Below are 27,746 nucleotides of genomic sequence, written 5' to 3'. Positions count from 1 at the left end.
AGGGCCGCACAGCCCTCCATGTACTCGCCAGAGGTAGCCTGACTGCCATTAGGTACCGAGATGAGATCCTCAGACCCCTTGTGAGACCATATGCTGGTGCGGTTGGCCCTGGGTTCCTCCTAATGCAGGACAATGCCAGACCTCATGTGGCTGGAGTGTGTCAGCAGTTCCTGCAAGATGAAGGCATTGAAGCTATGGACTGGCCCGTCCGTTCCCCAGACCTGAATCCAATTGAGCACATCTGGGACATCATGTCTCGCTCCATACACCGTCACGTTGCACCACAGACTGTCCAGGAGTTGGTGGATGCTTTAGTCCAGGTCTGGGAGGAGATCCCACAGGAGACCATCCGCAACCTCATCAGGAGCATGCCCAGGCGTTGTAGGGAGGTCATACAGGCACGTGGAGGCTACACACAATACTGAGCCTCATTTTGACTTGTTTTAAGGACATTACATCAAAGTTGGATCAGCCTGTAGTGTGTTTTTCCACTTTAATTTTGGAGGTGACTCCAAATCCAGGCCTCCATTGGTTAAAAAATTTGATTTCCATTGATGATTTTTGTGTGATTTTGTTGCCAGCACATTCAACTTTGTACAGAACAAAGTATTCAATGAGAATATTTCATTCATTCAGATCTAGGATGTGTTATTTCAGTGTTCCCTTTATTTTTTTGAGCACTGTATATTTTAAGAAAAAGGATAAACCATATCCTATTTTTTTTTATTAAATGAAACATTTAATATGTACCGGTATGTGATATTGTAACTGACAAGTTTCTGCATTTTCCAAGGTGCTAATGTGTGTGTCACACCTGTCAATCTGTGACATCCACCTCCGCCCACATCATTCACAAATACAGCAGACTTGTTACCTCACTCACACTAGAAGAAAAAAAAAAGAAACAATCAGAACCTCTGACACGTCTTCCTGCTTAAAGAAATAACTGAAAAGGGGCCAAGATGAAAGCACCAATAGTATATATCAAGATCACCATAAACTTCCAGTTCATAAATTTAAGGACCATTTTTTGCTAAAATTTTTAGATGACTTTTTTTTGAGGGGGAGGGAAGTGGGAGAAACACAGACTGACTGGACATGTAAGATCATTGCAATGAAGAAATCACTGTGCTCGGTTCACAATGGTGTTCTCAGCCACATAAGGTGCAAGAGATTACCTTGCAGTCACATTTGTTTGGCTAGGGTAGGGCTGCAATTCCCTAGGTGTCTGGGAGCACCCCAACCACCAACACAAAAGCAAACCTTGCCTTGGTTACGTCACTGTCTGAATTGGCAGGGGTTCATAGGTCAGACCTTTTGATATCTAATAAGATTGCACGATGGGAGTACTCAGAGTAATTATAGAAGATCTCCCACTCATTTTACTGTGAAAATATCCTAATTAACATATTCCAAATGTTTATTTGTAAATCTGTAGAAAAAAGGTTGTGTAATAAACAGATCACATACATTTTATACTTCACATATTTGGGTATTAAAATTTCTTGGTCGTTCCTGTTCTTGCACAAAAAAAAAAAAACTTCAAGATGTTGGAAATTGAGAAACATAAAATATTTTACATTTCTTCAATAGTGTCACAAAGCGTGGGTCAGCAAAAAAGACTATGTCCTCTGTGGTCAAGTGTGATAGACTGAAGAAACTGTGTTCTTCCCCTATCCCCACTATCTGACCAAACTTATCACATAGGAAGGAAGGAAAATAGGAGCAAAACTGGGCAATTATCCCAGACATCAGAAGCTGAATACCAGGCTGGAGCCTGCAGCACAATGGGATCTTGACTTATAAATCACAAATGTGAGCCAAAACCAAACTGGAAGTCACCACTTCTATCACTAGGGAAAACAATGGCCCAGAGTCATCATTTACAGGTTGGGTTTTTTTTTTAAAGTTTTTTCAAAACTTTCAAATCACTTTTGTCATGTGGTATCAGGTTTTTTTTTTTTTGCACCAAATTCTTCAAAATAGTGAACATGGTTTATAAATATTGTGCAACGTAAAAAAAAAATGTTTTGTAGTGCAAAAAGCCACACGTTACACAATATGGTGCAAAAATTGAGCTAAAATTTCAGGCAAACATAAAATTACTCCAGAAGACTGTACTACATCGCAACAAATATTGCGACTTTTCGCAGCCAGTCTGCATTGGGATCCGAGGTCGGACGGATGATCATGGACATCTGAAAGAGCCCAAAGTCGAGCAATTTGGCTCTCAGCAGAGTCTCCATGTGGATTTGAGGAAATTAAGCTACACAAAAGTGGACTTTAGGCTATGTGCCCACGATGCAGAAATGCTCCAGATTTTTTCCTGAGCGTTTCTGTATCTCCCTGGCAGAAAAAACACATGCGGATTTTACATGCGTTTTTTCTGCCAGGGACAAGCATATGTCAAGCGTTTTGCACATGCGGGTTGACAAGCGCTTTTCTAAGCGATTTTAGCTTCACTTGGAAAAGTGACAACTTGGTCACACTATGTAAAACCATGCTCGGGTGCTTCCCGAGTATCTTCGGCGTACTCGTATGTTAAGTTCGAGTCCCTGCTTCTGCATGATTTATGGCGGTTAGTTAGCCTCAACACATGCAGGGATTGCCTGTTTGTTAGGGAATCCCTGCATGTGTTGAGGCTGACTAACCGCCATAAATCATGCAGATGCAGGGACTCGTACTTAATATACGAGCACGCCGAAGATACTCGGGAAGCACCCAAGCATGCTCAGCGAAAGGGTTAAACAAGCACGCTCGCTCATCACTACTCTCTAGCTTTGGCTGCAAGTTTCAAGTTTTTCACTTCTCCCCTACGTCAGCATTCATCCCCAAACTATTCTTCTCCTCTGGCAGCAACATTTTCTCCATTTCCCCGGCTCCCAGAAAGCAAAGGAAGACAGAGCCCCACAGAATAATGATCATGATTAGGACTGTAGAAGAAAGCAGTGATGCTGAAAGTGTCAGGAACTCTCCAGGATTTTTATTTCCCTCGTCTGCAGATTGTGCTTACCACCGGGGTGTAGCACCCGTGCGCCCCAATCACATGACCATGATATCATTGCAGCACCTTCTCTTCTAGATACAGAAACTGCATTTACATTGGGAACCTGTCACCAGTTTTGTCCTATATGAATTAAAACTATCACCTTTATTCAGCGCCTGTGGTACACTCCATAAATGCTTATATAACCCACTGACTCCCCATGGAGACCCCACAAAAACCTTTTTAAACTCTTCTGTGCTGCATGGTAATCCGGTTCACCGTCCTCTTTTACTTGACATGGATGATAGTGATCGTTTTATTTCACATAGGACAAAACTGGTGACAGGTTTCCTTGAAGTTCTGATCCATATGGCTTATTGCAATGAAAAAAAATATATATATATATTTTTTTTTTTTTAAAGACATCACCTATGCATCTATTGCTGTACCAAACTCCACACGCAAACTATATCACAATTTTGGTATAAACACTATGGGAATCCAAAAACAATCAGGTTCATCTTAATTCTGCTAAATAATATTATTTTGTAATATTATAATTATATTGATTTTATAGCTTAATATTGAGCAGAATGAAGCATGTTGAGTATTCTACTAATGCATGTTACAATAGGGCTTATCGTAACATATATTCCTTCCAGTAGCAGCTAATAAAAGCCATAAAATTTCCTGCTTTTATGAATGTTATAAATCATATACTCCGGTTACTCAGCCTTGAGTATAATAGATGAACCTTGATCGGCTGTGATCCCTACTATGCTCCCTATCTCCATCTCTGTTTCTACTACAATCCTGCTCTTTTTCCTTACATACATGGTCATTTACCATAGAGCTCTGCACACACATTTAAGCAAATTAAACTTTTTTGCTTTCATTCTATTAGTAAATCTACAATTAGAAACTAAACTGAAGGGAAAAAAAACTCTTAAACTGAACAATTTTTTTTTCAATCCTTTGGTATCTTTATATCACAATCTGTATTAGAAAAAAAATAATCCACCCCAGCCACTTCTCAACTCATTCTGTTCTTTCAGGAAATCCACATGTAGCAGCAATAGACTGACAAACCCCATCTTATGTACTAAAGCATCAAATAAGCGCGTTCAAATGTCATTGTAGAGGGAGGGGGAGCAGGTGAGCTGTGACATCACTTATTGTGATTGGTAGATCCTATGTTATCAGTTGTGTATAGAAGCGTTATCTGTCATTGTAATCCTGCCTGCGATGATAAGTAGACTGCTGAAAACAGTTTTGTAAAAAAACAGGAAGTGCAAATTGAAAATTAGCCCAAAATTAGAAAAAATGGACTTTGAGCCCAAATGGCAACATTTCGGTTCACAGAACCTTTCTCAAGCCGCCTTAATATATTTTTTCTATTAAGATGCAATTTGGACAGGTTGCTTGGAGGCCTGGCACCTACTGTGAGTATATATGAAATGGTGCTGTTCCAATACACTTTTTCTATATATACAGGGTGGTCCAAAAGTAGGTGGACAGAAAGTGTAATAAGGTTATGATGGGGGAGTTTTATCAAACATGGTGTAAAGTGAAACTGGCTCAGTTGCCCTTAGCAACAATCAGATTCCACTTTTCATTCCTCACAGACTCTTTGGAAAATGAAAGGTGGAATCTGATTGGTTGCTAAGGGCAACTGAGACAGTTTCATAGATCTAGTTTTCACAGATAGATCTCCCCCAAATCTGTTTTATTTTCAGATAATTCAGATAACACATAATGGCAAATTGTTAAAATCCATTTTCTTTGATCTGTATTTAAATGGAGTATTGGAAATCTCAAAATGCTGAAACCGTTAAAGCAAATTGGGTTGAAACATTTGGTACTCAAGCCCCAAAGAGACAAACCATTTACCGCATTCGTGACAAATTCAATGCCACTGGCTCAATCCTTAATGCTCCAAAAACTGGTCGACCCAAAACAGTCTGTACAGAAGATAATAAACAACGTGTTGCTGAAACATTTGTTCAGAGTCCAAAAGAGTCCACCAGAAGAGCCTCTTTGGAAATGGGAATTTCACAAGCTTCTACCATGCGAATCCTGAAATCTATTGGGTGGAAAGCTTATCGTAAACGTCTAATTCATGGTTTATTGGAGGATGATCCAGACAGGCGGCTGCAATTTAGTGTTTGATAAATCTCCCCCTTCATAACCTTATTACACTTTCTATCCACCTACTTTTGGACCACCCTGTATAATAAATAAATGATATATATATATATATATATAGTGCTCAAAAAAATAAAGGGAACACTTAAAACAACAAAATATAACTCCAAGTAAATCAAACTTCTGTGAAATCAAACTGTCTACTAAGGGAAGCAACACTGATTGACAATCAATTTCACATGCTGTTGTGCAAATGGAATAGACAATAGATGGAAATTATTGGCAATTATCAAGACACCCTCAATAAAGGAGTGGTTCTGCAGGTGGGGACCACAGACCACGTCTCAGTACCAATTGCTTTCTGGCTGATGTTTTGGTCACTTTTGAATGTTGGTTGTGCTTTCACACTATTGGTAGCATGAGATGGACTCTACAACCCACAGAAGTTGCTCAGGTAGTGCAGCTCATCCAGGATGGCACATCAATGCGAGCTGTGGCAAGAAGGTTTGCTGTATCTGTCAGCGTAGTGTCCAGAGGCTGGAGGTGCTACCAGGAGACAGGCCAGTACACCAGGAGACGTGGAGGGGGCCGTAGGAGAGCAACAACCCAGCAGCAGGACCGCTACCTCCGCATTTGTGCAAGGAGGAACAGGAGGAGCACAGCCAGAGCCCTGCAAAATGACCTCCAAAAGGCCACAATGTGCATGTGTCTGCACAAACGGTTAGAACAAGACTCCATGAGGGTGGTATGAGGGCCTGACGTCCACAGATGGGGGTTGTGTTCACAGCCCAACACCATGCAGGACGCTTGGCATTTGCCACAGAACACCAGGATTGGCAAAGCCGCTACTGGCGCCCTGTGCTCTTCACAGATGAAAGCAAGTTCACACTGAGCAAATGTGACAGACGTGACAGAGTCTGGAGACGCCGTGGAGGGCGATCTGCCGCCTGCAACATCCTTCATCATGACCGGTATGGCAGTGGGTCAGTAATGGTGTGGGGTGGCATTTCTTTGGAGGGCCGCACAGCCCTCCATGTGCTCGCAAGAGGTAGCCTGACTGCCATTAGGTACGGAGATGAGATCCTCAGACCCCTTGTGAGACCATATGCTGGTGCGGTTGGCCCTGGGTTCCTTCTAATGCAGGACAATGCCAGACCTCATGTGGCTGGAGTGTGTCAGCAGTTCCTGCAAGATGAAGGCATTGAAGCTATGGACTGGCCCGCCCGTTGCCTAGACCTGAATCCGATTGAGCACATCTGGGACATCATGTCTCGCTCCATCCACCAACGTGACGTTGCACCACAGACTGTCCAGGAGTTGGCGGATGCTTTAGTCCAGGTCTGGGAGGAGTTCCCACAGGAGACCATCCGCAACCTCATCAGGAGCATGCCCATGCGTTGTAGGGAGGTCATACAGGCACGTGGAGGCCACACACAATACTGAGCCTCATTTTGACTTGTTTTAAGGACATTACATCAAAGTTGGATCAGCCTGTAGTGTATTTTTCCACTTTAATTTTGGGGGTGACTCCAAATCCAGGCCTCCATTGGTTAATAAATTTGATTTCCATTGATGATTTTTGTGAGATTTTGTTGTCAGCACATTCAACTTTGTACAGAACAAAGTATTCAATGAGAATATTTCATTCATTCAGATCTAGGATGTGTTATTTGAGTGTTCCCTTTTTTGAGCAGTGTATTTATGTATGTATTTATTTTTATACATCTATACATTTGTTATACAGTGCTGTTTTCAGATGAAAGTAAATTTTGCATTTCATTTGGAAATCAAGATCCCAGAGTCTGGAGGAAGAGTGGAGAGGCCACAATCCAAGCCGCTTGAGGTCTAGTGTGAAGTTTCCACAATCAGTGATGGTTTGGGGAGCCATGTCATCTGCTGGTGTAGGTCCACTGTGTTTTATCAAGACCAAAGTCAGCGCAGCCGTCTACCAGGAAATTTTAGAGCACTTCATGCTTCCCTCTGCTTACAAGCTTTTTGGAGATGGAAATGTCATTCTCCACCAGGACTTGGCACCTGTCCACACTGCCAAAAGTACCAATACCTGGTTTAAAAACAACAGTATCACTGTGCTTGATTGGCCAGCAAACTCGCCTGACCTTAACCCTATAGAGAATCTATGGGGTATTGTCAAGAGGAAGATGAGAGACACCAGACCCAACAATGCAGACGAGCTGAAGGCTGCTATCAAAGCTACCTGGGCTTCCATAACACCTCAGCAGTGCCACAGGCTGATCGCCTCCATGCCACGCAGCATTGATGCAGTAATTGATGCAAAAGGAGCCCCGACCAAGTATTGATGGCATTTACTGAACATACATTTCAGATTTTAAAATCATTTTGTAAGCTGTTATAAAGTATTCTAATTTACTGAGATAATGACTTGTGTTTTCATTGGCTGTAAGCCATAATCATCTACATTAACTGAAATAAACACTTGAAATAGATCACTCTGTTTGTAATGACTATATAATATATGAGTTTCACTTTTTGTATTTAAGAACTAAAATAAATTAACTTTTTGATGATATTCTAATTTAGTGAGATGCACCTGTATATATATATATAAAAAAAAAAAGTAGGTCATTTTGTGATGACACATCCTGTTTAAAAGCTGAAATCTCAATTCAGATTGTCTCTCTTGTTACTAACAAGTCACAAAGTCTGCAGATTAATAATGCGGATTCCCCATGGTAACTGGGAGCCCAAGTTCGGCTATTTCACCCATTAAACAATTCACACAGCGAACACTGAAATGCCGGCTCCCCCTCAAGCTCCTAAATGAAAAGGGGTAAAGTGTTGATCAGGACGGTGAAAGCAGAAAACTGGTTTCTTATGGCTGCAGGTCTTCAGCTCTAAGGCCATATTCACACATTCAGTATTTGGTCAGTATTTTACTTCCGTATTTGTAAACCAAAGTCAGAAGTGGGTAAAAAAAAAATACAGAAGTGGTGACGTGCTTCTATTGCACTTTTCCTCTGATTGTTCTTCACCTCATTTTGTCTTAAAAAACTGCCCAAATACTGAACGTGTGAACGTGGCCTAATACTGCTCTTACAGTTGCTGAGGAGCGGTATGGAGGTTCGCAGAGCAAATATCCTGCACATCATGAAATGCATTATTGTAGATCATCTGCACAAAAAAAACAGATGAAATACCGATGTCTAATACGCTCATATGAAACAGGCCTAGTGTACCTATTCACACTTCAGTTGTTCTTTGAACTGATTTATGTCTCCGTTTCGTTAAATTCTGAGTGTGTCCTGTTCTCAGCAGTTTTTGTGGCTCAGACTCAGCCATTCAAGTCTATGAGATCTGTCAAAAATGGATGAAAAACTGAAGACATCAGTATCCATAAGTGTTCATCTGATCCACTAATAAGATTTAAAATTAAGAAAAATAACCAGACGTAAAATAGATGCAAAACAAATTACATGGGAGGAAAACGGTCCGTTCTTTATGTAAAAACAGAAATAGATGTGTGAATGGAGCGTTGTAGAAAGCACCTTAGATAAGAGACAACGTGACTTCTGTGGCAAAGTGCCGTGAGCCCGCTCCGTGACATATCAGAGATTATGGTGCAGCGAGGGGGAGCAGAGTGGCCTCTATTATATAGGCCAGGAACTATGAATCTAATATTGAATACAAGATTTTCCTTTATATAAAAAAAAATATGCAAAATAAAAAATATATATTTTTATATTAAACGCTTAATTCCAAAAATACTTTGTATTGATAGCAAGGCATAGTATCTTCATTGGGAATAAGGGTCAGGAGGTGAGTACTGCCTTATAATGGGGCCAAAAATTCCAAGCATAGTCCCCCCCCACCCAGTCATACATTATCATTTTTCCACATCCTCCGGGTCATCATCAGACAATGACAGGCACTTTGGTGAAATGATGACTCCATCAGTCAGTGCTGCGGAGCTCACCCACCTGTCTGCACAAGTACTGCCACCCTCCGCAGACAAGCTACGCCCATATTGTGCTGATGGCTCTTACAGGGTTATTTTTGGCGCTCTTCCACTTGTAAAGGGAGTGATTCTCAGCACTTGAGGTCAGTTTTATACCACTTAGTATGACGAGGGCAGTGGAAATATTGAGTAGACCTGTGGAGAAGATGCATCAGTGCTGCTTATACTCTGGATAAACTAAAAAGATATAGAAAAAAATACATAAAAGCAATTCTGTAAAAGATGAAATGTGCAGAGAACACGCTCCACCATAGGCCAGAGCCAGCCAAGGAAACAGGGTGTATGCTAATGCTACTCTGTGACTTTGGCTTAAAAGGGTTATCCAGGACAAAATTTTTTTTTTATTTTTTATAGACCTAAAAATTTATGTAGTTGCTCACTACCTGCCTGTTAAGCCCGGCGCCGATCTCTGCCGACTCAGAGTGCTGCTGCCAGTGGTTCTGCAGCTTCTGGTGACGTCACATCAACAGACCAGCTACTTCTCTTCTACTCGGCTCTGTTGACGGGGAGTGCCTGACGATGTCATGCTGATTGACAGCCAGCTCCCCGCTGCCTGACTGCGGGGAGCCATCTGTCAATCAGCTACACATTACGTGCACATGACATCTTAAAGAGACACAGTAGTTTTAATTTTTTATTTCATAAATGAATAATACATATGAAAATAAGAACCTTTGTAACATATCTTACCAAAGAAATACACTTTCTCCTGGACTGATCCTTCATTCTTAAAACTCAGAATTTACAGGTAAATTCTGTATTCAATGAAAAAAGATTGCTACATTGAGATAGCATTTTATCAACACCAACTGTCATTTCCTATGAAGGCAGGAAGGAGGAGGAGGAGATCTGCCTCTAGCTCAGCTCTTCTACATAGAATCTTATCAGTAGCAGCTGCCATCTCCTATCTCAGTAATGGGAAATTCTGTCTTCGCTGAATACAGATTTTACCTGTGAATTGAGAATTTTGAGAATGAAAGATCAGTCACAAGTGGCATGTAAAATGTCAGCCTTGATGAATCGTGGCCTTCGTTTTAAGGAGAGTCAGATGTATAACTCAGACAAGGTTCACAACGCAATGCTCGGACTGGCAGGTGGCTCTCCCGACCTGAGCATGACAGCTGCATAGAAAATACATGCTGACCCTTTCTGGTGGGAGAGCCACCGACCAGTCTGATCATCGTATTACGATCTTTGTCTGAGTTATATGGCCGTCTGATTATTCCCATAGATCATACATGTCAAACACTGGCCCGCGGGCCAAATCTGGCTCGTGACACCAGAACCACCACCTCTACGTGGGGCCCATTATTCTGCATGGGGGCCTAGGCGGGGCCCATTATTCTGCATGGGGGCCTAGGCGGGGCCCATTATTCTGCATGGGGGCCTAGGCGGGGCCCATTATACTATATACTGGTTGGCCCACGACTTTATCCAATTTTTTATTTTGGCCCTCTGTGTTTTAGTTTGGCATCCCTGCCTTAGATACAGAAACGCACAGATCGATTAACATTTTCGTGCAGAGGGTATGGATTAAAATTTTTATGTATTTTTTCCTCTCGTTTGCTCTATTTTGTAGTCCCTTTGAGGTGTACTGGAAAACTCGACATAATACAGAATGTAAGGTTAGCCTCTGTTGTGGATGGTTTCCCCTTCGTAGCCAGATCACAAAAGCCATACGGGACCAGTGTTCAAATATAAAGAGGGTCCGTTACATTTACTTCTGGTTCTTAGTATTTTTATGGTAAGAATATCACTTATCAATTGGATTTCTAGCAGCGCGCTTGTTGCGGTACCCTGCAGGTTATAGTGCAATCCCATTCACTCGCACTATGCTGCGATTCAGCAACAGCATGAAGCAATCTCTGCCAGCGCGATCTGTGTTGAGGCACAAGTCGCCGTGTAGCCTGATCATGGATGTCTGATTGCAGGAAGCCCCCCGTTTATTCCTATAAGAGGTCCACAGCCAGGGGAGGACTGAAGAGCAATAGTACACCCTCCCTGCCCTCCATTCCAGGTGTGGTACCACTCAGAAAAAAAGCCTTCCTCCATGTAGAGGAGGAATAGGAGGGCTTGTGATCACTTTTCTAATGACTAGTAGGAGGTCCTCTGGGTTGATAAATAGTAGGTCCTTCATTTTGCATAATTCAGCTGTCATAACGGAACTGTAGAGCCCCCCCACACACATCAGACTAATCGTGGTTGAGCCCACCGAAATCAACAGGTCCGGACGAAAGTGTAATGTGTATGGGAGCCTGGCACAATTTATAGTCAGGGGAAATATCTTTGTGGCATGTCTGATTTCTGTCTGCAGGTTGTATCGTCTCCCAAAGATAAGCATGTCTGGCCGAACGAGCGCCCCTATATATGGGACGGTCGGACGAACCATTGTTCACCAACTAATTTGTATGGTGGGCTTAAAGCACCACTCCAGTGTTTTGGGTAATTTTTATTGCAGCGCTGGAGTGGTGCTTCTAATCGAAGGTCCCTGTCCCTGACATTGAGCGCTTGTGACTATTACTTCTGAAGTTCCGGCAGTAATTGTGGTCACAAGATGGCGGCGAGGGACCGGAGTGGTGAAGATGGTGGCAGGTGAGTATAAGACTTGGCGCAGGGATTTGAAGCACCACTCCAGAACCATGGAAAAAAAAACACAATACCCCTGGAGTGGTGTCTTTAGGCCACATTCACATGTTCATTATTTGGTATCACTATTTGTAAGCCAAAACCAGGAGTGGGAGAAAAATACAGAAGTGGTGACGTGTTTCTATTATACTTTTCCTCTGATTGTTCCACTCCTGGTTTTGGCTTACAAATACTGATGTAAAATACTGACCAAATACTGAACATGTGAACATGGCCTTAAAGATGTATACACAGGGCATATACACAGCAGACAGAATGGTCAGTCATTGTGCTGCCTGTGCGCGATGCAATAAATGGAATTCAGAAATCGCACCAAGCACTGTCCCGTCCGTTAGGAGAACAGGCGCCAGGTTTAGCCACGTGAGTCTAGTTCCAAGAGAGAAGTAATTTACAACATTTCTGCAGAAAACTTACAATAAGGCAAAGCCATCACGCCTAAGCTCATACCTGCCACCTCGACTGGCATCTACATACGTAGCCAGCCACTGTATCACCCAAAACAAAAAGCCTTTCCGCCTCCAAGACAAAAGGTGCCAAGCTGGCAACACTTGGGAGATGGGTTTATCTATGAGTGCAGGGAGCACAGCTGGCACACAAGCACCGAGGGCACAGCAGCAATGCCTCGGGGCAATTTCACAATAATGAGGATATTAGTCAGAGGCGACTCCTAGCACTTTCTAACAAGGTCGTCCTTCATGAATCGTCCTATTCATGATTACATTCAGTGACAGTTCTTGTGCCCATGAAGAAAAAAAAGTGGATGGGGTCAGGTGGGCTCCTATACAAGAGAAAAGAGTACAGGTTCATCATCTGGTGCCCGCCACCCACAAGACGTGACAGGACAGACAGTGCCATAATGGCACATATTACTGATCGAATGATAACTGTGCGATGTCCGTAAATAGATCACATCTTTATTGATTAAAGGGGGCACAATCCTGCCACGTCTGGGGGCCCAGGAATCCCATTCCTGGCCCCGGCCATACATCACTGCATCTGACCCAAAATGTCCTTATATCAGAGGTAACAACCCAGTATTTGATCATACATTATGCAATAGGTTGTCAGCCATGTCCGACTGGGAGTTCTAGGTTCTACACAATATACAGTGTTCTCCCCCATAATATACTGTGAACTCCCAACCAAGGCTCACACAGTTTCACTCACTGACATGTGAATTTTTACTTTAGCAAAAGGACTAAGTAACATGCGCCAGGGACAATATGGGAAACAGTTCATAGTGAGGATACGGGCACAGACCAGTAGGGCTCAGCTCATCTATTTAGGAGGTTCAAATGCAGATAAAAGGGGTTCTATGGGAAATGATACTGATGACCCACACTGGTAGGTCCATAGGTCCTATCACATGGATGGTGCTCTGACACCGCACCAATCAGCTTATCCTCTTGAACAGGAGCTGACCTGCTCTGTGCAATGTCTACATGTGCATGATGTTGGAGCTGCTGATAACTAATTGGTGGGATGCAGAGTGTTGGACTCCGACCTATAAAAAGAATGGTCATTCTCATCATCTGGCTGAAGAACCCCTTTAAGGGCGCACACCATTATAGTCAATGGGGTCTGTTGACTACAGCTGAGGTTTGCGATGTGACAGATCCAGCACTACTGTCATTTTCGTTCTTCTGCTCTTATGTCAGAAATTAAAGGGGTTGTCCAGTTAAAACAAGTTATCACCTATCCGCAGCTGAGCGGTGTGTCCGACCCCCGAGACCCGCAAAAATAGGCAGGACGGATATGTTTTACCCACTTAATGGTGAGGCGGCCGCGCAAGGGGTGCGAACGGCACCCCGGTGGCAGCGCAGGGGGGGGGGGGGGGGAATCGAACGGCACCCCGGTGGCCGCGCGGGGGGAGCGAACGGCAACCCGGTGGCCGCGCGGGGGGGGGGGACGGACGGACGGGACACACGAACGGCAAGCCGGTGGCCGCGCGGGGGGGGCGGCGCGGGGGTTTAACGGGACACACGAACGGCAACCCGGTGGCCGCGGGGGGGGGAACGGCGACGGCAACCCGGTGGCCGCGCGTGGGGGGGGGAGCAAACGGCAACCCGGTGGCCGCGCAGGGGGGGGGGGGGCGAACGGCAACCCGGTGGCCTCGCAGGGGTGGGGGGGGGGCGAACGGCAACCCGGTGGCCGCGCATGGGGGGGGGGCGAACGGCAACCCGGTGGTCGCGCAGGGGGGGGGGGGCGAACGGCAACCTGCTCGGAGATGACGCCCCCGCGGTCGGACCCCACTGATCTGTACCCCATCACTAGAGGATTCTTTTCTCACTGGACCCACCTGTGAGACCCCGGCAGTGACCCCAGGCTCGGCCGATCCCCCCCGTCCCCCGCTGACAGCTCTGATCCCGGCACCTACCTACAGAGTCGTCGTCCTCCCGGTCGGAGCTCAGGTAGCCATTGCTGCCCCTCTCCGAGGAGCTGTGTGCGGGTGAGTCCCCCCGGGGCACACGGAGCCAGTCCCTGCGGGGTCCCTCCAGGCTGCGGAGCAAGTTCCCCAGCAAGAAGCTCTCGGTGGAGCCGTCGTCATCCTTGTAGTCCGGGTCGGGTACCGGCGGCGGGGCGATGACCGGCGGCGGCGGTGGTGGAGGCGGCGGTACCAGGTCCCGGTAAGACACCCGCTTCGGGGGAGGCGGCGGGGGCACCTTGCTGCGCTGCAGGGGCACCGGCTTCTGCTGCCGGGACAGCGCGCTCTCCAGGTAGGCGACCTTAAACTTCTCCTCGGCCAGGACCTGTTGCAGGCGGCGGAGGTTCTCCTTGCAGCGCTCCAGCTCCTGCCGCATGTCCTCCGCCGAGCTGAGCTGCATCACAGGCGCCACCTCACCGGGGAACTCCGCCCGCCAGTGCTGCTCGAACTCCCGGGGGTCCCACATGTCCGCACCTGAGGCCCAGGAGCAGGGAGGCTCTGCCGGGTGAGGCCGCTGCTCTCAGTGTCCCTGGCTCAGCGGCAGCTCCTTATCCCGGTCACACGGCGCTCATCACCGGCGCTCACATCCACACTGCAAACTTTTTCCCAAACCTTCCGCCTGCTGGGCGGGGCTACTGCCAGTGACGTCATCGCTACCTCTGACTGTCCGGATAGAGGGCGGGGCCGGGCCGGAGCTGACTGCTGAGCTGTCGGTGGTCAGTGCTGTGTTCTGCCGCCCTGTGCCCCTCACAGTCTCAGGGCATTACCTCTGTTATTACTTCTAAGACTTATGAATTAACAATTCTGCTGAGCTCACAATTTGTATTTTTGATTATTGATTTTATTGTTGAACAAGTACAGAGCAGTCGGTCAGTCCAAAAGGTTAATGAACCGGAAACCCAAATAAGCAAGGAAAAGTGAGGTTTTGTCAGGAGAATATCTGTGTGCAGAATTATTGGGAACTAAACAGAGGTGTATCTAGGTTTTCTGGCACCCGGGGCAAGAGTTCAGTTTGGCGCCCCCACCTTCCCCTCCAATCCCCCGGCACATATGCGATTTGCGCACTTAGTCACATGCTGATGAGCTACTCTCCCTAATTCTCTCAATGTTCAGTGAAAAACTGAGAGAAGCAGGAAGGGAAACTAGTTATCATGTGACCCCAAGTATGAAAATCACATATGAGTGAAGGCCAGGGCCGGACTGGCCGTCTGGCAATTCTGGCACTTGCCAGATGGGCTGGTACCTACACTGGGCCACTCTGTCTGGTATTTTCCGCTGCGCGGGGATCAACGCCGCATCCCTTCTCCGACAAGTCCCACGTGACCTCCTTTTCTTCACATTCATGTTATGCACGTGAAGGATGAGGCCTCAGCCAGTCAGTATGATCATTACCTACGGCCACCCAGCCTCGCATGAGCAGGCTGAGGTACGCAGCTTCCACACACTGAAGAGCAGCAGCACATTAGTGCAGGAACCCTCCCCCTGTCCAGCTGGTGAGAAGGACTTTTTCCAGATGTGTGGGCGGACGTGTTAGGTGAAACGCTTGTCCTCTGTCCTGTCCAGCAGCTCCTGCCTCTGATCTGCTGCTCCCATCTTCCTACACATGATCTTCGGCATGCGATCCATAGTGCATGGCGTCACTGCCATGTTCTCCCAGTCAGCGGCACCCCAACGTCAGCTGCCAGCCTCTGATTGGCCAGCAGCGTATATGGCAGAGTATGGAGCCGGCGAGTTCACTGCAATTGCAATACATTTCAGCTGGATGTGCGCTGTTGTTGCAGGACCCCTCCAACTCCGGGCCTTGGTGCAGCTGCATCAGCGATATGTCTACCCTGCCCTTACTGACGCCTATGGTCCCACTGTTAACTGTGACCCAATCTGAGTATGTGCCATTATAACCACTTTCTGTTTCCTATCACTGAGCCAGTTGTTAACCCAATTACACATACAGGTGCTTCTCACTAAATTAGAATATCATCAAAAAGATCATTTATTTCTGTTCTTCAATACAAAACGTGAAACTCATATATTATATAGAGTCATTACAAACAGAGTGATCTATTTCAAGTGTTTATTTCTGTTAATGTTGATGATTATTGCTTACAGCCAATGAAAACACAACAGTCATTATCTCAGTAAATTAGAATACTTTATAACAACAGCTTGAAAAATTATTTTAAAATCCAAACTGTTGGCCTACTGAAATGTATGTTCAGTAAATGAACTCAATACTTGGTCGGGGCTCCTTTTACATCAATTACTGCATCAATGCAGCGTGGCAAGGAGGCGATCAGCCTGTGGCACTGCTGAGGTGTTATGGAAGCCCAGGTTGCTTTGATAGCAGCCTTCAGCTCGTCTGCATTGTTGGGTCTGGTGTCTCTCATCTTCCTCTTGACAATACCCCATAGATTCTCTATGGGGTTAAGGTCAGGCGAGTTTGCTAGCCAATCAAGCACAGTGATACTGTTGTGTGTAAACCAGATATTGGTACTTTTGGCAGTGTGGACAGGTGCCAAGTCCTGCTGGAGAATGAAATTTCCATCTCCAAAAAGCTTGTCGGCAGAGGGAAGCATGAAGTGCTCTAAAATTTCCTGGTAGACGGCTGCGCTGACTTTAATCTTGATAAAACACAGTGGACCTGCACCAGCAGATGACATGGCTCCCCAAACAATCACTGATTGTGGAAACTTCACACTAGACCTCAAGCAGCTTGGATTGTGTGCCTCTCTACTCTTCCTCCAGACTCTGGGATCTTGATTTCCAAATGACAATTGGAACTCTGGGACCTTGTGGAGTGTGTCAATGGCTGCCCTCTGGACATCTGTCAAGTCAGCAGTCTTCACCATGATTGTGGAGCCTACTGAAAGAGACTAAGGGACCTTTCTAAACGCTTAGGAAGCCTTTGCAGGTGTTTTTTGTTAATTATTTTAATTTACAGAGATAATGACTTTTGTGTTTTCTTTGGCTGTAAGCCATAATCATCAACATTAACAGAAATAAACACTTGAAATAGATCACTCTGTTTGTATTGTCTTCATATAATATGTTTCACTTTTTGTATTGAAGAACTGAAATAAATTAACTTTTTGATGATATTCTAATTTAGTGAGATGCATCTGTATTTCCCCTGGTCCCATTGCTCTCATTTTGTGTACCAAGCTTTTGTGTGGGACTGTATCAAATCAAAAGTCCAGATAGACAACATCTACTGCGTTTCCCTGGTCCAGTCTAGAACTTGCCTCCTCATAGAATCTGATCAGATTAGTTTGCAGGACATATCCCTCATAAACATATGTAGATATTGGGAAATTAGGTTATTCTTATTGAGCTACTCCAGGATGGCATCTCTTAGAAAACCCTCAAAGATGTTGCTCACAGTAGAGGTTAAACTTCCTGGCCTATAAATTCCAGGCGCAGATGTTGTCCCCTTCTTGAATATTGGTATCACATTTGCTATTCTGCTGTAAAGCTGGTGGGTGAATGTAACGCTGGTGGATGTGGACCCACTGTGCCACGGGCCGGGCTTACACTGGAGTGTCTACTAGAGGAGTCTGCTGAGTCTTCACTAGAGCCTCTGGTGGTGAGGATAGGCTGGGCTGCCGGTAGACACCAGGTACCACCCCAGGGCAGTCCCCGGGACTGCAGCAGCGGACTGGAGGGTCAGAGGCGCGGGTACCAGGTACAGGAGGGCGAAGACCAGGACGAGGTCAGATGGTCTGAGGTCGGGGCAAGCAGCATGGGTTCAGGATAGAGAAAGTGATGCTGCAGATTTCAAAAACTCAATGCATTTCAAATTCTTTAGTGTTAAATAGGCCGAGGGGCGTGAGATTTACATACATGTCAGAGCAAAAGCAAAAACATGCAGTGATGTAAGACAGGCGTCTGAAATGCGTTTGCATAATTTGTTAATGGTTTTTAGAGATGAAGTTGCGACTTCCTTTCTCTATACATGTCATCTACTTTGCTCTAACTGTGATATGCTATAAAATGTTTTTTTGCTTTTTTTTGCATGAAAATAGCCTAAATGTGTGCCTCTCAAACTCAGATGCAGTAGCTGGTTGTAAGTGAGGTGAGGATAGGGAGTTATAGAAGTGATAATATGCTGCACAGTCTTTCCTGGGGAGGGTGAGGAAAGTACAGTTTGTTTTTAAAACTGCAAGCGAGGGACAGGGGGTTTTGAAACCGGAAAACTCCTTTAGGCTGTGTGCCTGCCATGTTCCCCAATGATAATCCGCATGTGCTATGCACATGGTGCGGAAATTTCCGCTGTGGATTATCATTGCGGAAAAAAACACAGCACTACCAATTATTTTGCGGAAGTGCTGCGTTTTCGCCGCCATTGACTTGCATTGGAACGCATGGATTCCGCATCACTATATATGTAGATGCGCATTCCATGCGTTCCAATGTGTGGATGGTACCCGGGTCTAGAGGAGAGGAGACTCTCCTCTGGACCCGGGTACCATAGAAACTATGAAAAAATGAATAAAATAAAAAATAAATGTATACTTACCTTCTGATGGCCCCCGGTGTGCTTGTCTTCGCTTGCCGGCAGCTTGCGATGGACTGGAGGACCTGTGCTGACATCATAGTCATGTGACGGGTCACGCGATGCTGACGTCGGCAGGTCCTTCAGTGTACCGCGATCTGCCGACAAGGGAGAACGGAGGGAAGCAAGACACCGGGGGCCATTGGAAGGTAAGTATAGATTTATTTTTTTATTTTTTAACCATTCTTTGGGGTCACACTGTATAAATCCATGCCGTTTGCATGAATTTATATAGAGTGACCAAGTTATCAAGCACTTTCCAAGTGATGCTAAAATCGCTTGGAAAGCGCTTGTCAACCCGCATGCGGAAATGCATGTGAAGAACGCTTCACATCCACATGTCCCTGGCAGGAAAAACGCATGTACAATCCGCATGCGTTTTTTCTGCCAGGGGAGATGCAGAAACGCTCAGGAAAAATCCGGAGCATTTCTGCATCGTGGGCACATAGCTTTAGGCTTTGTTCACATGTAGTGTTTTAGCTGCGTTTTTTTCCGCAAGCAAGACCTGTTCTCTTGGCTGTAAAGAAGCGGCTTACAAAAAGCAGGTTTTGCTGAGTTTTTGCTGAGTTTTTCACAGGTACATTTGTCTCTTGTGCTGATAAAGTTTAGTGCATAAAAAAAACATGATTCAACTTCCTCAGGTTTTTGCACAAAAAATGCAGCAAAACCTGATATCTGCATTTTTTCCTGCGTTTTTTGCACTCACCCATTTGTTTCTATAGGTGAAAAACACTGCAAAAATGCTGAGCAATCACTGAAAGAAGTGACATGCTGCATTTCGCAAATAAATTGCAGTTTGCCAAATAAATCAGGAAAAAAAGCAATGTGTGCATGAGATTTCTGAAATTTCATAGACTTTGCTGATACTGTAAATGCTGCTTAAAATTTGAATTAAAAAATGCAAAGTGTGAACATAGCCTTAACACTTGCAACTCAAACTGTCAAATCAGTCAGTCGGGATTTAGGGCACTTTTACATGGCGATATTTTCCATCAGTATTTGTTAACAGACACCATGAGTGAATCCAATATACAGAAGAGGTGAAAGTGATTCAGTTATTATTTTTCTTGGTGTTTGTTCCCCTCTGGTTTTTATCTTACAAATACTGATGTAAATTACTGCCCAAAATAATCGAGGAAGGCGAGGAAGCTGCTTGTAATACTGTAATATACGTCCTTATACGGAGGATGAGTGCACACTTGCAGGTGCTGTGCTGTAATACTTGTCTTCTCAACTCCATCATACTCCCCAGAGCAGGAGTAACCCCAGGTGCAAAACTGCTGGCTGCAGATGTCCAGCCATATGACTCGGTGATGTGTGATGGAACCCGACTCCCAAACAAAATGAATCAGACAGAAGCACAGAAAATAAATACATGAAGCTTTGGAATTAGGTGTCAAGCGTTCTCAACTTTATTTAAATTTACGACACCAAAAATGGCACAATCCCCGACTCACGAAGAGTCACCCTCCAGCACTCAGGAGAGGAAAACCCCCTATGGAGGAAACCTCTAGGGAACCATGGCTGCAGGGCTGCCCTTCCCTCGGGCTTAGAGAGTTAGTGACGATATATAACAGATGTAACTGCAGAATATTAAAATTTGTAAATTTTACCAGATTTACAGAGAACGACATAATAAATATAGACTATAAATGTGATAAACTGCGTGTGGGAGAGATCTGGCTACGATATCTGTCACCACATTTACTGCTAGAACGAATTTGATTGATCTGATTGCCCAGGTGGATGTACTATTTCTCCCTTACAGATCCAGGTCCACCTCTCAAGAAGTTGGACATTCTGTCACAGTTCATTATGAGTAACCCCTAATAGGATAAATACCCCCCTCCCCTCTTCCTCCACCCCCTCCCAATTTATCACCCATTAAGGTCATAGATCCATCCATGAACTCCAATAGGAGAGCTGCTCTTTGTAGAGAGTAACAGAAGGGAATCCTGTGCTGGGGACCCCCCACTGTTACCTTCCCATGCTCTGTGGGTGTCTAAAGCAGACAACCCCTTTCCCTGCTAGAACCTCCAAATTTCACCAAGGTCGGCACATTACGTTACGTGGGGTGCTCAAGCTCAAGGTCCTCAGGCGCATCAGTAATGGCGCTGATTGTGGCAGCGCGTCCTTCTTTCATGGAATCTTCTTTATGACAGTTGTTTATGTCCTCATAACAGTTGTCATGGTTACTACAGGGGCTATTACTGATGCAGGGCCCAAGTATTAACCCTTTCATCATTGGTAATTTGCTTTCCTTACAGAGGCAAATAACTGCACTTGTTACCAAGCATGAGCCTTATCATTATGAACAGATTATAGATTATACGTGCAAGTGTTTCAGGATTTTTTTGCACTTTTCAGATTAAGAGATTGGGCTTATAAATTGCAGTTTATGTAAATACTTTTATGCCCAAAAATGACAAAAGTATTCTCGGAGTGATACCTTTATTGGCTAACCCAAAAAAAAATATATATATGCAAGGTTTCAGAGCACAGATGCTCCTTCTTCAGGCAATATTACATATCAATTCATTTGTAATATTGCCTGAAGAAGGAGCCTGTGTGCTCTGAAAGCTTGCATATATATATTTTTTTTTCTGGTTAGCCAATAAAGGTATCACTCCGAGAATACTTTTGTCATTTTTTGGGCATAAAAGTATTTACATTGATTTTTCTGGCTAACACGGTACCACAATATAATTTTGTATTGTACATCATGACAACTAGCAGTTTACAAAGAAAAAATTAAGAGGAAATTACTTGTAAAATAATATCATAGGGAATTGCATTTCAAGCATATTCCTAATGTACATTCTACATAGTTACATAATTATATAGGTTCAAAAAAAGACATAGTACCATAAAGTTTAAACTATCTTCAAAGTTATACATTTTCTATTGCTAGATTATTTATAACTCACAATGTCATGTTTTGTTAAAGTATCCAGTCCTTTTTTAAATGCTGTTATAGGGTCTGCCATTACTACCCCTTGCAGTCCTGCATTCTGACTGCTCTAACTGCAAAGAACCCTTTCCTATTTAGCTGCCAGAATTGTCTTTCCTCCACATGTAACAAACATTCCATTACCCTTTGTAAGGTCCTGGAAAGTGATAAGTCATGTGCCAGTACTATTCATCTGACCACATAAGTATTTATACATATAAATGAGATCTTGTAATAATGTAATAATCTAGTTTCCGCCCTTGAATTGACTCTAAATTCCAAATATATTTTTTTTAAATGTGGAGCCCAAATTGGATCCCATATCCAAGATGTGGCCTTACAAGGGATTCATAGAATGGTAATAAGACATTTGCATCACAGGATTTTATCTCTCTTTTTATACACTCTAAAATCTTGTTTGCTTTTGCAGCTGCTGCCTGACGTTGAGTATTGCTGCTCAGCTTACTTGTAAACAGAATACCCAAGTCCTTCTCCTGTTCTGTAATGTCTAATATATTTATATTTAATCTATACGCAGCAGTACGATTACTCCCGTTGTGGTGCATTACTCTACATTTATTAACATTAAACTTCATCTGCCATGTGTTTGCTCTTGCAGGAATCTTTCCCCGATCCTTTTAAAATATTAAGTGTCTCTTGTGGCAGAGTGGGGCGCAGGGAAGCAAATATTAAGCAGATGACAATTACCTTCATAGAGGGGTTATGATCATTCATAAATTGCTTTCATAGGTTTGATCTCCAGGATTAGGAGGGTTTTGGGGTGTAAACAATGAGTAAAACATCAAAGCAAACAGAAAAAGGGTCTGTGACCCAACCTGGTAGGTGAGATCAGCTAGCCCCATATTATATGAGGTCACAAATAGGTTTCGCCTATGGAAGGCAGAACTGATTAGTCCTCAGGAGCACATAACCCTGAAATATGCAGTGATTATACACTACCCATTATAAAAGTGCCCTATGTGCTACTTATTACCATGTTTTAGGTAAGATACAAGACATACTTGTAAGGAGAGATTAAAAAGGTAATGTGGGATGACATATAAATATACTGAGGAACTCTATAGAACATAAAATATAAGCAAAAAAGAAAGGGAAGAATGGTTGGCACATCTATCAGACGTATTGTAACCATTCTTAAAGATAAAGTCTAATGACCTCTAGAATGAGCTCAGCTAGCCCAAACAGTTAGCAGATAGTATGACGCGCCCTCTGTGCCGTGGGGTACTCGGTGTCGGGCCAGTTGTTGCTAGGGGAGATGTCACAGTGGTGGTGACCCGGTCCGTGTCCAAGGGCGGTCAATCAAAAGGGGAATATTACAGGGTATTTATAGTTTTTTATATACAGTTCGTGACGCCACCTGTGGTATGCGGCTAAAGGGAGCCGCCGCTGCGGAGCAGGTCCTCTCGAGCTGGTGTGAATGCAGCAGAGTTGGTTTAGCTCTCGACAGGTAGAGCTTAGCTCCAGGGCAGTGTAGGTGTTGCTGTTATGGTGTAGTGCAGAGGATGGTGCAGATAATGATCACAGAGACAGTAAGGTGCAGTCCTCAGGGTTTACTCACGGTTTCTTAGACTTCCAGTTACCAGTACTAGAGTAACTTCCCACAGTGTCCTGTGCTTACTCAGGGAGGGGTTCAGCAAACTCCCAGGTCTCTCCAGAGTACGTAATGGGACCCCCTTCCGTGTGTTCCCTCTGGCCGTCTCCCTGCACCTCACACCTAGTGTCCCAATCCAGTGACCGCGGACCTTGCCGGGCGACGTCTTTTCTGTCCCCTGGGTCCTCTATGGCCACCTTCTTGGTGAGATAGATTTGGCTTGTGGCTGCAGTACCGGAAATACTGCAGCCTCCGGTTTCCTAGTTGAGGCTTAAAGAACTCTGCTAGTTTAGGGACCGGTCCCCTCTGTGCGACCTGACCCCTCCACCTCCTGGTAGATTCGGGCATACGGGTGGCCTCCAGTACTTCCCATACCCCTGGGGTCCCTTCCACGTTCCTGGAGCCTTTCCTGCTTCTCTCTCTCTCTTCAGTCTTGGGCCTCACTGGCTAGGCCCTCCTCCTGAGCAGAGCTCCTGCAGAGCTCCTGCTCCTTCCACTTCTCCTCTCAAACTCCACTCCCTTTCAATATGGCTTCTCTCTTTATACTATCCCTAACAAGTGCTCCCCTGAACTTCTTCCTCCACCCACACCCACTACATGGTTCCCCCTCTCTTGGTTCCCCCCACTCCAGCCAGGGACAGGGCTCAGCAGGAAAGTGATGCATCTTGTCCCTCCTGCTGGTCTGGAGTAGTGTAGTGTTGGATGCAGGTGTTAGGGTCCCTGGCAGTACTCCTTCCTTACCTGAGAGTGAGATACCACACCTCTGGGTGAGATGCAGTACCTCTGTGGCGACTGAACCCTCAGGGGCGCCACAATAAGACCATAAGGCCCAAAGACAGAAGAAGCAAGACTCCCTAAAGTAAGACTATGTGCACATGTCCAGTGATCATCAGTTACAGCGGATCCAGCAGCGATCCGTTAACAAAAAAAGTGGTGCAGACACAACTGTTTTGTTCAGCTAAAAAAAAATGGTTTCACCTGGATCCGTACTTTTTAATGAGGTCTATGGAAAACTGACTGGTTAAAAAGTCCAGCCCCGCAGCACCGAAATCTCATTAGCAGAAAACTTCAAATGGTGATTAAAGAACAACAAAGTAGATTTCTTTGCCAAATATATAATTTTAATCCTTATCACAGCGCCATTACAGCCATGTCTTTACTTGCTGACAGGTTCTCTTTAAGGTGCATTACCCTGGCTGACCACAGCCGTTAAAGGGGTTTTTCACCCTGAAGGAAACTTTCAGCAAGCAGTACAGCTTACGGAATAGCTGACAGTGTGCATTATATACAATGTTAGGATTCAGCTCTGCTTGTCAGTTGGAGCGGTTGTCAGGAGTGTGATTTGGGCTAAATTTAGGTCATATTCTGACGAGATTTTCATCTGCTTTACTCAGCAGAACATTGAGAGAAGATGATGAGAATTTATTCAGCACGTAACTGCAACTGTGGATATCACATACTTGCAGTTATCTTGAAACAGGAAAAAAATGCATTGGCACTGGCCGACTGCAGCCGTTACAATGGCTTTCCACGGCTTTGACAAAGCACCTTTCTCCTGTTCAAGATAATTGCTGATGTCAGTATCTAGTAAAGATGACAGCCCATAGTCTGCAATGTTTACTGGTAATGAAATGGCGCGGGTATGTGCACACGATGAGTATTTGCTGCCGGCATTTCTGCACCAAAAACGTGTCTCTTGACAGGAAAAATCGCCTTGATATTGCTGAGTTTTTTCATGAGATTTTTTCCCGTTCTTTAGAATGGGTGAGAAATGCTGCAAAAATGCTGAAAGAACCGACGCTGCAGACATGAAACTGCTTCAAATCTGCAAGAAAAAAATAAGCTGCTTTTCCATAAGATTTCAGAAATCTCAATCACTTTTCTGGTACTATCAAACAAAGCGTTTTTGGGATCTTGGAGTTCTATATTTTCTATATTACAAATATGTCTGTCCCTCCAGTTGAAAGAAATTAAGAAATTTATTTTCTCCATTATGCCAATTCAATTTTGGTCCGTCGATGATAAAGTGCAGTTTGCAGCAATTTTTATTTAAAAAATGTGACATATACCCAAATCAGCCATATCCTACAAGGCACGAAAATATTTCACATTCACCACCCACCGGGTGGGCCTATGTGCTCCCAAATGCCAGGGCTGAGTTTCAGTTCCAGTCCATCTCTGGAAGGGGCCATGTGATGACTGATGGAACCCTTAAACAGAGCTGAATCCTGACAGTGAGGATATTACACTCTGTCAGGATTGGCTACAAGGCTTCATTTTATAATTAAAGGGCTCGTTCAGGTTTGAGATGAAAGTCTGCAGTCACTCTATGTGACTGCAGGCTTCTGAATTCTCACAGCGCATGCACTGCACACTTTTAGGATTCTCCCTTGCACAAGTATGTGATTTGCATACCTCTGGCCACATTCCGACTAGACTGGTTCGGCCTCGCTCAATTCATTTTCACTGAGTGAGCCCATGCATGTCTAGTCGGCACGTGACTGCAAGTATGCAAATCGCCAGCACAAGAGAATCCTGACAGCGTGCAGTGCGCACTGTGAGAAGTAAAAAGTGTGCGGTCACATAGAATGACTGCAGACTCATCACAAATTTGGACAACCCCTTTAATGCTCCTAACATAAATAAAAATATGAGCATTAGTCAGTATCACAAAAAAAAACATTTTCATCCATGTACCTGAGAGATGACGTTGTCTCTTGAGCCATTCTCTTTCTTTTCTTCATCTTGTCCAGACGCCATGATGACTTTTCTCATTCACACCTCCTCTCTGCAGACTTCCATCTTCTCCAGTCTTCTGCAGCACAGTGTCATTATAATGCTCCTGAACAGTTGGACTGGCATGGTGGGGTACCGGTGGAATGCCCAGTGGGTCCCAGAGAAATAAATAAGAAGGAGAGGAGGAGGAAAAGAAAAAAAAATTTTTTAGGGACACAGGCCCTTCAAAAGCGCAGGAGGAAGGAGCACGCGCACAGACCTGACCCGCTGCGATTACCATGGCCGGCATCATCACCACCCAGCACACCCAGGCAAGTGTTGGGGCCCCGGAGGGAAGAGACACCGGCACGCTATAGGGCCCATGAGTCGGGGGAGGGAGAGCCCCCCCTCCGGGAGGGAGAGCCCCCACCCCACTCCTCCTCAAATACTCACCTGTCACCTCACCTTGTTCCCCGCAGCTTCAGTGACGTCAGCATCTTCTAATTCTGACGTCTCAGGGCAGAGGGCGAGGTGACGTCACTACCGCCCTCTGCTCTGAGCAATGCAAAGTCAGAAGACACTCTGAGTATACCGGACCTGTAGGGAACAGGAGAGGAGAGGATTGGATTTTTTCTTTATGCATGCAGCATCTTATGGGGGTCCATACACAGTATGCAGCAGCTTATGGGGGCCCATTACGTACTGTATGCAGCATCTTATGGGGGCCCATATGCTGTATGCAGTATCTTATGAGGGATCATATACTGTATGCAGCATCTTATGGGGGCCCATATACTGTATGCAGCATCTTATGGGGGCCCATTATATACTGTATGTAGCATCTTATGGGGGCCCATTACCATGTATACTGTATGCAGCAGCTTATGGGGGCCCATTATATACTGCATGCAGCATCTTATGGGGGCCCATATACTGTATGCTGCAGCTTATGGGGGCCCATTATATACTGTATGCAGCATTTTATGGGGGCCCATATAGTGTATGCAGCATCTTATGGGGGCCCATTATATACTGTATGCAGCAGCTTATGGGGGCCCATTATATACTGTATGCAGCAGCTTATTGGGGCCCATTATATACTGTATGCAGCACCTTATGGGGGCCCATTATATACTGTATGCAGTATCTTATAGGGGCCCATTTTATACTGTATGCAGCATCTTATGGGGGCCCATTATTCTGTATGGAGCATTATGTGGAGTCCATTATTCTGTATGGAGGGCTATGTGGGGCTATTATTCTGTATGGGGGACTATGTGGGACAATTATTCTGTATGGAGGACTATGTGGGACCATTAAACTGTATGGAGCACTATATGGGGTCACTATTCTGTATGAAGGTCTATGTGGGGCCATTATACTGTATGGAGGACTATGTGGGATCATTATACTGCATGGAGGACTATGTGGGCCCATGATACTGTATGGAGGACTATATGGGGCCATTTTTCTGTATGAAGGACTATGCAGGGCCCATTATACTGTATGGGGGACTATGTGTGGCCCATTATTCTCTATGGAGGACTATGTGTGGCCCATTATTCTGTATGGAGGACTATGTGAGACCATTATTCTGTATGGAGGACTATGTGGGGCCATTATTCTGTATGGAGGACTATGTGGGGTTCATTATACTGTATGGTGGATTATGTGGGGTCATTATACTGTATGGAGGACTATGTGGGGCTCATTATACAGCATGG

The 27,746-nt window shown here is 44.8% G+C and overlaps 1 protein-coding gene across 1 annotated transcript in view; it reads right to left on the bottom strand.

Moving 5' to 3' along the window:
* Window positions 1-14,836, bottom strand: part of ABR (ABR activator of RhoGEF and GTPase) — a 424,780-nt gene extending 409,944 nt beyond the window's left edge. The window contains exon 1 of the mRNA XM_073667980.1: window positions 14,149-14,836. Coding sequence (XP_073524081.1) covers window positions 14,149-14,662 — 514 coding nt within the window. The 5' untranslated portion in view covers window positions 14,663-14,836. The remainder of the gene's footprint in view (window positions 1-14,148) is intronic.
* Window positions 14,837-27,746: the final 12,910 nt, after the last annotated feature.

This window comes from Phyllobates terribilis, unplaced genomic scaffold (genome assembly GCF_046119375.1).
Source record: "Phyllobates terribilis strain yellow unplaced genomic scaffold, ASM4611937v1 Scaffold_2__4_contigs__length_985480577, whole genome shotgun sequence".
Classification (NCBI taxonomy): domain Eukaryota; kingdom Metazoa; phylum Chordata; class Amphibia; order Anura; family Dendrobatidae; genus Phyllobates; species Phyllobates terribilis.
This window is presented reverse-complemented; position numbering and strand designations above follow the sequence as displayed.